We start from the raw sequence: 12,334 nt of genomic DNA, 5'->3' as shown, positions 1-12,334 counted from the left end.
AATAATACGAAAGATGCAGTGAGCTGGAATTGGGCACAATACATTTGGATATGATGCACAATATGACCCACGATCTTAGGTAATTACGAGACTAATTAGTGATCTGGGTTACTGATTTTTGGTAATAAGGGAACTAAATGCTAACAGAAATATTAGGCAATGAAGCAATTTGCTCAAGGAGGCTGCGAGTAGGGTGATGAGGTGGGGTTTGAGTGACGTGAGGAAAAGTAGCTGCAGGTGAATACTCAAAGTACCAATTGCCCCGTTGTCATAATGTATCTGTTTTCCCATTTTTCATCTTTCTGGACGGTGTGTGTGTGTGATCCAGGCAGTTTGAAATGACCTGGAGACAGCACTCAAGTTCGGAAAATGATGTAAGAGCGCTTGCGCAGAAACGTGGTGGTGCGGAAAAATTGTTCGCTGGTTTCACAAAGGTAGCAGCCGCAAAAAAGGCCGCCATTGTCACACGGACTATTTTGCTGTTCTGATTGTTTGTTCTTAGACAAAGCGTTAAACCCACGGAATGGTTGCAATAAAAAAGAAAAAGGGCACTGCAACGTTTCATTATGTTGTAGAGCCCAAGATGAAGAAATAACGAAAACGAAAGCATCATATGATTATCATCATTGTCAGTTTCCGTGTGAGAAGTCTCGGCAGTCCAGCAGTAGTCGCAGCTTCCAGTTGCTATTTAATTCTTATATGTTTGTGTTTAGGTGTGGTGCAATTGTTGCTTATGTGTTCCTGCTGAGTATGTAATGTTGTAGAGGCAATGCCAATAATGTGCTTTCAGATGCTTACAATGCCGTGTAAGAGTTACATCAGGGGCTGACAACAGCAACCCAGCGATGCTGCCAACTGAAGCGGCAGAGCTTGTGACAGTGCATTGGAGGATGTGGCCTTCAATGGCTTCGAGTGAAGCGGAATAAATATTTGTTTTCTAGCCCTTAGGAAGGCATTAGTTACAAGTTTTATACTGTTGCTTATGGATATTCAATGGCGTGCGTGAATACGACATTTTACTATGAATGCCTTTGGCGTGCGTAATTGTGTAGAATTATCATCTTGACCGAGTTAAAAACTAGGTGCGTCTTACATATATAATTTTTTTTCCCGAAAGTTGTAAAAGTAAGGGGTGTACCTTACACAAAGGTGTGATTTATACACCAGAAAATACAGTACTAGTAAAGCAACCTTAGTAAAGCTCAGACTTGCAACAAGTGGTTATAGAGTCGCAGGTTCGAGTCCCGGTGGAGCGCTTCGGAATTTTTTTCTTGCGATTTATTTTTCTTTGTGGCTTTTATTTATATATACATACATATAAATATTTGAGACAGGACGGCGACGGCAAAAACCCGCCGAGGGTGTCCATATAATTGCTATTGCAATAATACAACGCCACAAGAAAAAAAAATTTTTTTTATGTTTAGTTTGAAATGACTTTTCTGGCGTTACCTACTGACAGCCTCTGTCACTTACAGTAAATGAGCAGATTACGCTTTTTGGTAAATGCTAGCAGCCTTTTAGAAACACCTGACGAACTAGTCTCGTTAACTTACTTCACAGGGTTCCAGCAGACTCCCCACACGGCCGCCTTCGGTCCACCGGGTCTGTCAATGCGTACGACTTCTTCACCAGACTGCAAACAAGAGTCACATTTAACTGACCACATCAGCACAAACATGAAAGACTGAACTGTTGCCCTCCATTTCAGTCCGAATAATAAATCTGCACCCCAAAGATTACAAAAATAAAAATTTTGAAGAATGCCACAGTATACAGTGGCATTATATAAGCAGATCCAGCGGCACAATAAATTCAGTGGAAATTTGCGCTGTGTTGGTACTTCTCTTCTTCTATCCATGTTTTCGTCGCGCAATTTCTTTGATGTCAGGGAAATAGAGTAATTGATACAAGTTTAAGCTCCAACAGATATATCTGTAAACGAAAGTGTATTTCACACATACCTGTAATATGCTCAGAGACTAAACAAAGTCATTAATCTTATCATAAAGCTTCGGCAATTCATAAAATAGGTTGCTCACAGAACAAGCTGCGGCTTAGTTTCCCCATGTTGATGATTGTGACACGACCGGTTGTCCACTGCCAACCGGAGATAACACGACAGCTTGTGCATGTTAAACTGTTCTGGGGGCAGGGCGGCAGGAGGCCAGGATATTTAGGCTGGGAGAGCAGCCATGATAAGCGAGTCCCTTTGAGGGGGGCAGGGAGGCAGGGAACCTATACATTGTGTTATGATTACGTTTGATCTCCGGAGTTTACTCCGACATACATAACTCCTGTATACAGAGACGGCTCTGAGCAAGTGTTAAGCTCAGTAAATGCTGATATTTTATTTTGACATTAAAGTTGAGACCTACTGACATCAACACCATCGTGACATCAGGCTACAGCGTCAATTCTGGTGACTTCATGTTCCAGTAAGGCTAGTTTTGATGACATCCGCACCAAAGCATACAATATGATTGCTTGTGCGTTACCAAAAACATTCAAAATGGCCGCTCATGCATTGCAAATGGAGCCAAGGATCAAAGCGGCCATGGAAATGTTGCGAAATCTTGTGCGAGCACATGAGAAGAAGCTCATACCTTGTGGCATCAGGGTACAGTAGGAACCGAAACTAGCCTTTAAAAAGGTACTGTAATTACTTTCTCAGTGTGCACTCACACTTACCAGTACATTTTCAAGACTCTTGAGGGCTTGGTCTTTCATTTGATGCAAAGAAAAAAACACAACTGACAATTTTAGTGTAGTACCCCTTTAAAAATACGAATACAAATCCCACACCAACTGTGGCCAAATTTTACCACATATTTGAATGTCAAGTATAGTTTAGGCTGCAGGCATAACTCAGGCTAGAAAACGTGGTGCAGTGGCCAGTCTATGCAACTGTTTTTTTCACTTTGGTATTCTTTCGATGCAAGTGAAACAAGAAAGAGACCCATGTGCTTACTCTGCCACGAATGCTGACGGTGCCAGTAGCGAGTCCGAGTGCCAAGAACTGACCGTCGGGGTTCCAGCCCGCGCTGGTAACTCTCCCGCTGGTGCGGTGCTTGGAGACAGACTTTTGTTCCGAAGACCACAGCCCTGCGAACCACATTATCTCAATGACATCACGTGTGCGGGTGCCCCATTTGCCTATAAAGCCGCATGCTAAAGGAGCCCTGCAACACTTTTTTAAGTAATCCTAGAATGGCTTCATTAAAGAAGTTTATTGGCTCACGAATCGACTGCCACAAAAATTTTTAGAATCCATCAAGTGCGAGCGGAGTTACAGGGACTTATCGCACGCTTTAGGATCTTTCTCTCTCTTTTCGTACAAGCGAGTGCGCAGAAAGCTATGCTGGGAGGGGGATGATCAGGGTGCAAGAAGCTATGTCCGTTCGTCAGCGCACGTCATGACTTTGAACACTTTCCTTTATTTCTTTTTTTTTGAATGCGCAGCCTACTTTTAGTGTGATCATGAGGGAGCACGCAGGTACTTTGCGACATCTTGTGGCAGCTGCAGTAACTATGCAGCTCACGATGCTCAAATCAGCCAATAGCCGTGAACTTTGGGTTTTATGGCATCCTTTGTCGAGAGAAGAGCGAGCGGTTTGTAGCTGGCTTTGAGAATTAATCGTAAGTTCCAGGCCATGTGCTGTGCATATTTGGCTCACATATTCTTAGGAGCCTAGACTAATGATTGGCAGCGCTTTCTGGCCATGCTGAAAAAGTGTTGCAGGGCCCCTTTCAAAAGAATATTTAAGCTGTAAGCTGGTGTCTGCATGCAATTACGGCACGGTGTTTTATCAAGCATATACAGTGTTTCCCGTAATGTGTCTGAAAATACTCAAAAGTAAAGGTCATGCGATATTTGCTCGCTACCTTTATAGTAACTACTTTTTCTGTAGTGGCATGGATTCCAAGCAGACTAGAGACATCAACTGCAGCTGCAATCAAATAAATTAAGTTAATTAAATTTTTAATTAATGGAAACAGGTGGTTGGGTCAAATGAGAAAATTGAAGCCCTTTCTGCGAAAAGCCTATTGCCGCTCTGAGATTTCGAAAGAGCGGCCTCTGGTAATTATGATGAAGTAATCAAATTCCAGCAACGCAAAAACCGAAGTGCCAATGAGCGCAGCTAGCAGACAACCAGTGTCCACTACAACGATTACAGTGGCGTTACTTCTTTTACAATCGCTAACGTACGTGCGCCATGCATGCCATAATTGCAAGGGCAGCCCGCATACCCACGAAACGAAGTTGATTGATGGTTGCTATGACGACTCCAGCTCATTCTGGACCTCTCGCACAAATGTGGCCATTGCGCTCTTCTGCACTGCGGTTTAGGTTTTGCCGACGAAACTGGTGAGATTTCAATTCTCTCTCCTAAAATTACCAGCGACTGCTTTTCAGAAATCTCCAAGTGTCAATGGGCTATTCTCAGGATGGGCTCCAATTCTCCCAATTTGACTCGACCGCATGTCCTCACTAAATAACAAGTTAATTAATCTGCTTATTTCTGCCATAATTGATGCCTCTAGTCTTCTTAAGAAGTCTGTCACGACACAAAAAGTAATTATGAAGGCAGCGAGCAAATGATATCCTGTGAAACGTGATGTCCCTTACTTTTGAGGATTTTCCGGCACATTTCGTGAAACACCCTGTATAGTAAATAAGCAGTGGTAAAGTCATGAGGAAAAGTCCAGAAACCAAGGCGGTGTATGAAAGGTATTTCTGTGTTCACAGTCTATGCATGCAAAATGAAATCAAGTGGTACAGCTGCAATGTGCAATACTACCCCAAATACTGGTGACCAGAGCAGGGAAAATTGCCACAGGGGCATCTTGTCCTCCAGCATGCCTAAACGAGACCAGCAGGCATAATCCACGTGTTGAGGTGCATATGATCAGCATAGTGTGGCCCACCTTAAAGTCCGTAATCCAAGTGCCACCTTGTAATTTTGCTGCTCCGATAACCGGTCACTTGTGTAGATATTTTTCCATTGCAGCTGTACACCCTGAGGTTAACGTGTTCTGACCACGTAATGCATGGTGATAATTCCATGCTTCACAACTGTGCAGGAGCAAAGTTAAATTTTTTTACATATGCAGCAAGCGAAACAAGAGAGGCAGAAAACAAGAATGCAGCACCGAGGGGAAAGACAAAACACAGAGTAGGTGCAAGCTTGGATCTAAGTCGCAGCACAGTTCTAGAGAACGACAAAAGATTAAAAGAAAGTGGTAGACTGGGGTAGTTGGTACATTTCAAAGTAATCTGAAACTAGTGGAAAACATTAAAGACTGGGTGTTTCATGTTTTCCGCTGGTTTTAGTTTAGCTTAAAAGATTGTAATTACAAATGCATTGCAAGTAGCTTTTAATGCAAGGTATGTAACAACAAGAATCATTTAGAAATGCATACATAAGTCGGCATATGATACCAAATGAAAGTCACTAATTGTTACATAATCTCACACTTTCCCTACAGAAACCAAAAAAGCTTGCGATCCCATGCTATAACATTCAATAGACTCCAGTCAACATTAGCAGGTATTTAGTGACAGATAAAAACACATATACACAAGCTCCACTTACTGAAAAAATGTGTGATATTTCAATGCTGGAGGTTTAGTACAGTACTACACACTACCCCATGCAGTCTAATGGCACTATATTACGCTACAAAAGACACTGCCAGTGTGCTCACCAAAGTCTGAGCAAGAACAGCTGACAAGAGTGTGGGTGAGTGGGTTATAAGTGAGGCACTGAATGGAATCATGGTGTCTGAAAAAGAGAGAGAGATGACAGCACCAGGAGAGGGAGATAGATAACATTCTGCCTGTATTGAACCCATGTATGCTACAGATATATGAACACTGGCAGCAAGATAAGAGTTATACAACTATTATTACAAGGCGAATAACAGGCACCACAGTGGTCAATTTTTAAAGACATGCAGTAGTTAGCGTCACTGCACCACAAGCCATGCAGCACAGCATCTTAGATAAGGCTTAGCAACCTACACTGTAAAGCATACACTTACTAACTACAACAAGCATCCCATGCGAACACTCACATACTCACACACGTACTAGAATGAAATGCAAGCCTTTACATGCAGCTGTAGACCCCATTTAGAGACTCTTCCTTTTGTAATAGCTCACGATAGGTTCTCATTTCTTGATACTATGCAAATAAGCTCATGTTATATGCAGCAAAGATGTGCCAATGTATGAAACGCAGTTGTGCTTTCCACATGCTCTTTTTCACACTTCTGTGGCGCCATCCGAGTTTGCGAGCTTCTCAGCACATGATGAGTGGAGCTCTAGAACACGAACTTTCCATTTCCAAGAAACATAAAAAACCACAAGGTTTGTTATGCATTCGCCTACGATGAATTAGCAGGGACAGTTGGGCGAGTTGGTTGAAGTTCATCTTTAAAAGGCCTGAAAAAAACCACAACGGACAGGTAGGAAGGTAGGACAGGTAGCACGTCGTCCTGTCTCCTTCCTACCTGTCCGTTGTGGTTTTTTTCGCGCCTTTTAAAGATGAGCCTACGATGAGACGAAGGTGAAAGCCATCTTTTTCTTCCGAGTCAATTGTTGATGATCCCCCAGTCCACGATACCTTTCTAAAACTAGCATGATTTTGCACTGCCTCTGAGATTGCATTGCAAGCTTTTCCACCTCACGCATCTCCAAGATCGCATCTCCAATTATGACCAAGCAATAACGTCAGCATGTGATGTCACTATGACATCATGATGACATCACAAATTCTGGCGGTCTGTGATGTCATGATGATGATTTTTTTGCATCACTCGTGCTGACACTGACGGTCACTTTTCACTCTTGATGAGGCATCTAAGGCATTCATCTTAAAAAGAAAACTCCTAAAACTGCTTAATAATAACAGCAGGCAGTCGAGTACTGTGAGGCCACATTGACAAGGTTGCATGATTTACGTACGAATACTTGAGAATGCCCTCCAAGCTCGCCGTCCAGATGATGACCTGCTTGTCGGCACCTCCCGATGCGAAACGTTTGCCGTCTCTGGCGTAGGAGACGCAGTACACGGCATCCTTGTGGCCTTTCAGTGGCTGAACGAGTGCGCCGTCCGACGTGTCATACACCAGGACTCGCGTGCCGGCTGCGACTATGAGCTGGCTGCCAGTCTGGCTTGAAGACCAGGTCGTAAATACTGTGCAGGAAGATATACAAGCTAGACAATTAAGGAACATTCAGTTACAGTAAATTATTATGCAAGAAGGTCCCCCAAACCTTTTGAAAAGTGAAGTAGAGCACTCACGGATTGAAACTCGAAAATTTAGGGCTAAGTAATGCACGTAATTTCGTATACAGTGCAGGGGTGGCACCAGAGGGGGGGGGGGTTGGCAGCCCCCCAGAATTTTCGCCTGCCCCTCCTTTAAAAACTCCCCAAGCACAAACATTATCAAAGCACAATTCATAAGTTCACCCCCTACCTGCCCCTACCCTACCCGATGGAATTCACTTGTAGTGGGTGCCCCCCAGTAAAAAAAAATCCTGGTGCTACCCCTGGTGCATCTACAGTTCGTGTCATATCAGCGTAATTTTGACTCGAACATTTACGTTCGAGTCAACATTACCTTAAGCAGCCAGATTTGCAGCGACATGACATGGTTATCACGAGCAATTGCTCATAGTCATTACAATAAAAAACAACGATGTCACATTTCAATCCATGAGTACTGTACACTCAAAACTGCTACTATATAATAATAATTGTTGGCGCTTAACGTCCGACATCTCCAGCTTCATTAAAATGTTTACCTCTCTCCAAAACCACGATTTGATTACGAGAAACGCCGGAGTGGAGGGCTCCGGAAAATTTGACCATCTGTTCTTCTTTAACGTGCACCTAAATTTAAGTGCACGGGCCTCAGGCATTTTCGCTTCCATCAAAAATGCGGCCGCCGCAGCCGGGATTCGGTCTCGCGACCCGCAAATCACCAGTCGAGCGCCATAACCACTCGACAAAAGTGGCGGGTTGCTCAAGACTGCTAAGTGCCAATAAAGTTCGGTAGTTAAGTCAGTTGCAACACATTCTGCAAGAACAACCCTGCTATTGTTTATTTGTGTTTAAGAAAGGTTCGTTATCACTGAAAGAAATGAGGCCCTGTCACGAGGCTGGCAAGTGCAGTTTGAAGTTGGGAACATTAGAAGTGTGTTTTCGCATTTTGTATGTTCTGATGCGCGAAGTGTTCTGGAAACCTAGCTGCCATCAATTCTCACACAGAAACAAACAAGTGTCGACAACATTCGATATCATTACACTTCCCGCCCGTTTATTGTTGTATGTTGATATTACGAATACATTCGAAAAATGCTATCACTTGTCCGTAGTGTCAAAAACCTATTACATCATGAAGCTGTCTACATATGTACATAATTTTACAACTATGAAAATTAAAATCTAGTCACTTAGTCGCACCTTCCACGTGCTATGTGAGCGTGAGTGACTTTTAGTGGTTGTTTGATTCACGCCGCTTGAGCGATGTGCGCGAATAAATCCACATTAAATCTAAAAATCCCACTATTCTAAGAGTTCTCGTGACTTTGCTTGTCATTCTAGAACGCAGCACGCAACAAATACAAGCGAAAGAAAAAAAAAAAAACGCGCACGTTTTTTTTTTTGTTTTTTTGAAGGATTTAGTGCTGCATTACAAATGCATCAAGTGCTCTGATGTGATAAGCTTTACGGAGTTTAACGTCAATTTGCATTCGTTCTTGACAAACGTTGCGTGAGCAGCCACATTTCAGTAGTTTATACCATTATAGTAAAATACTATCCGCTTTCGCGGCCTTCGAAAACACTTCTAGCTTCCAAAGTCAGAGCTCTGAGGCATAGTTCTCGATTAGCAACGTAGGCGTTAGTGCGCCAAAATAGGGTTGTCAGTGTTTGACAGCTGGCATATTTCGTTTACCATTGCTCGTTGTTTTCGCGGTCGTGTACTTTGTCCACCCAAAGTGCGACAGCCCGCATCGTAGAAGCCGACGTGAACTCTTCGAAAACGATGCCCGTCCAAGGTAGCTACAAGCCGAGAACGTAACTTCAAAACACACGCGACGGTAAATGTCGCCATGACAACGCTTATTGCTGATGACGATGAGAGTTGGGCTGTTGTGAAAGCGTTGAACAGTTGAACTACTAAAACGTACTAACTCATTATACAAAGTAAAATAACTTCTCGTTATTACAATACTTCTACAATAGGTCAAACAACTTATATGATTTATTAGTAACTACGGATTATGCTGAAGCTCACACCAAAACATCAATAATGTCCTAGTTTTAGTTGCCGATCTTGAAGGCTATGCTTTTTGCATACTGCAAGAGCCAAATTATGAAATTGTGAAGTTACTACTGTTTTTTATTATTGTAGATCACAATATTTTAATCAATAAATTGATATAACGAGACAGATTTTATGGTTATTAATACACTTAGAGAAGCAGAAGAACTATTCACGCGGCAGGAAACAAAATTTGTCCTAGCAACGCTGAGAAAAGCCGCACAGATTAATTGATAAGCAAAACAAATCGCGGCTCGTGTCTTGGGTCGTGAACTCCCGGTTCGGAGAACTTGTCGCAGACCTTCTGGCCATTTTATATCGCGTACAAAAGTAGCGAAATATTAACGCGAAGGTTTCGGCGTTCTTACTAACTACTGTTTGCGGAGATACGCAGAATGAACGACGGGGAAGCGAGCGCGCCGTTAACCGCAAGCAAGCGCCGGGCGTCCTCTCGGGCAAATTTGAAGCGTTTTACGTTGTCGAAGAAGTGACATGACGAGTGAGGTGTTTCTTTGGTAGTGACACACTGTCGCACGCGCACTGAGACCGAGAAGCCGCGCCTGAAACGCTGTTTTCAAAGCGAGTCGGCATCCTCGACACCGACTCAACGAGCAGCCGACAGGTGCTGAGCTGATCGGTTGTTTCCGCCAGGTACTCTCCACCTCTCAAAAAAAAAAAGCGAGAGAAAGAGAGAAACGAAAAAGTGAGAGGGGTATTGAAGGAGGGAGGAGTCGTGCACGTAGCCGCTGGCTGCTACGGCGGATGGGCGACGAGGCAGCAGCTGAGGCGAGATCACTGGGCTAAGTTCGTAACATGAGATCGGGCCGCTAAAATTAGCACCACTTTTCGGCGATGACGTCGTCTCCCCCTTCCGCGGCAGCCCAGCGCCGGAGAGCCTGCGGCGGCACTACACTGGGCGTCTCTTCTGACAGCGTGCTTGCCGCTGTCCACCACCGCGCAGTAATCGGGCGGCGGCGGTGGTAGCAGTCCCACACACACGTGCGCTAGGCTGCCACCAAAGTGATCGACGGAGTGACCACCACATGCCAACGTCCCAGTGTGCGACGAAGAAGAACCTCCGCATCTTCTCCGGACGAGTAGTGGTCGACGACGGTGCGTCTACCGCTGTTTCGACGTCTGTGCTAGCGGTGTTGCGCTGGGGGTAGGGGCCCGATGTAGCGCGCTGTTCGTGGCTGATTCAACTGCGGATATTGCATCGAGAGACAAGTGGTGTGCCTTACGGTCGCGTAGACCACCTAACTAACTAAACCATGGTGGTGCAGCAAGACGTGGAACCGCCGCCCTCGGCTGCCGAGGAGAAAGGCGAGAAAAAACACAAGCTGAGACAGCGTTTCCAGGTGATTCGAAAGCTGGGACAAGGCACGTACGGAAAGGTGCAACTAGCCATTAACAGAGCGACAAACCAGGAGGTGAGTCATCACCGGCTGCATCTCTCACATCGCTGGCTGTTCTTGTTTACTGCTTTCGTTCTATGCTTTCAAAAGTCGTCATCCGGGATCGTCCTAAAGCCTGTTTGGGCCGACGAACCCTCCCAATCTGCGCGCGTACGTCTGCTTTTCGGAAACGCGTAGCAGACGACACCTACACCGACAGCTGTTTTTTTGTGGTCGACGCGGTACCACATCAATCCGGATTTAACCGATCCTAGCGGCTTTGACCTGAGCGGGTGTAGCTCGTCTGAGAATAACGGTCGGATCTCTTTAATTAATCCGCCGCACCGTTTGTCGCGTGGATAGACATTGATCGAAAGAAAAAAATGAAAAGCTGTCCGCGATGTCGCAATTTCTACTGCATCTCCATGCAGAGCGCGCGTTCCAGTTTTCATTTTCGATTGCGTGGTGGTGTGTCAGACGGTTGGCGACTCGTTAACCTTGATCTCTCGGTGGATCCCCGCTCTCGCAACAAAAAAGTCATTTGCGTTCGTGTCTGACGGACGCCGCGTAGCAATTTGAAACAATCAAGCGGTCGGGTGTCAATCAGCTCCGCTCGGAAACGACCGATTGTGTCTCTCTGCGCTTTCGTTCGCTCGACGCTGCAGATGACACCTGACTGCAGTAATGCCGATTCTTGCGAAAGGGTCGGGTGTTTTAGCAGTGCCGGTATCACCGTACGGTAATACCGTACCGTCGTGGTTGGCACGCCTGTTTTTTTAGTCTGTGAGACCTCTATTAACCATTTTGATCATCTCTGCACTTTGCACCGTGCACAATGAGTTACACGTGCGGCTAAAACGTTAAAAAAAAACTACGTGCCGACCACGACGGTACGGTATTACTATACATACTTGAATTACCAGCGCGAAAACGACGAAGACACACAGAAAAAGATCGGACACAGGACGAGCGCTGTCCAACAACTGAAACTTATTGAACAAAGCTGAACTCACGAAAAGCCAACACCACGCGTGCGTAGGATTCTGTGTGACGTGGAAAATTTGCTGAGCATATGTATACCTGGCAATCTATCAAGCAAACGAAAGGTGCAGATATTCAATCATCACGCATCACTTTGGTGAAGGCGGCTTCCGCGACATGGGGGGGGGGGTCCCGAAATTTTTCGTTTTTGCGTATATATATCTACATGCACACACACAAGCGCACGCACGAACATACACAAAAGTATGGTTGAAGACACCTTCCCCGGAAAAAAAAATTCTGGCTACGCTACTGTTCATGAGCCACCCGCTACTGTTGTCTAGCGGTCGTTGTGCTCGACTGCTGACCCGAAGGTCGCGGGATCGAATCCCAGCCGTGGCAGCGGCATTTCGATGGATGCGAAGTGCACGAGGCCTGTGTACTTAGATTTAGGTGCACGTTAAATAACCCCAGCTGGTCGAAGTCTCCGAAGCCCTTCGCTTAGACGGCCCTCATAGTCATATCGTGGTTCTGGGACGTTAAACCCCAACAGTTAGCGTTCCTGAGCCCCTTTATTTTTTATTATATTTTTTTTGCTCCAAGATAATGACGACGTAAACCGG

At 44.9% G+C, this 12,334-nt stretch overlaps 2 protein-coding genes across 4 annotated transcripts in view; one reads left to right on the top strand and one right to left on the bottom strand.

The window, feature by feature from the left end:
• Positions 1 to 9,026, bottom strand: part of LOC119406771 (intraflagellar transport protein 122 homolog) — a 73,876-nt gene extending 64,850 nt beyond the window's left edge. The window contains 6 exon segments of the mRNA XM_049420203.1: positions 1,557 to 1,636; positions 2,972 to 3,105; positions 5,710 to 5,786; positions 6,971 to 7,173; positions 7,175 to 7,202; positions 8,968 to 9,026. Coding sequence (XP_049276160.1) covers positions 1,557 to 1,636; positions 2,972 to 3,105; positions 5,710 to 5,786; positions 6,971 to 7,173; positions 7,175 to 7,202; positions 8,968 to 9,026 — 581 coding nt within the window.
• A 1,031-nt stretch (positions 9,027 to 10,057) lies between these two features.
• LOC119372494 (serine/arginine repetitive matrix protein 2) overlaps positions 10,058 to 12,334 on the top strand; it is a 107,753-nt gene continuing 105,476 nt past the window's right edge. For all 3 annotated transcript variants that reach the window (XM_049419763.1, XM_037642965.2, XM_037642964.2), the window contains exon 1: positions 10,058 to 10,766. In XM_049419763.1, the coding sequence (XP_049275720.1) occupies positions 10,608 to 10,766 (159 nt within the window). In that variant the 5' untranslated portion in view covers positions 10,058 to 10,607. The remainder of the gene's footprint in view (positions 10,767 to 12,334) is intronic.

This window comes from Rhipicephalus sanguineus, chromosome 10 (assembly GCF_013339695.2).
Source record: "Rhipicephalus sanguineus isolate Rsan-2018 chromosome 10, BIME_Rsan_1.4, whole genome shotgun sequence".
NCBI lineage: Eukaryota > Metazoa > Arthropoda > Arachnida > Ixodida > Ixodidae > Rhipicephalus > Rhipicephalus sanguineus.
Note: the sequence above shows the minus strand (reverse complement) of the source record. Positions and strands in the feature narration are given on the sequence as shown.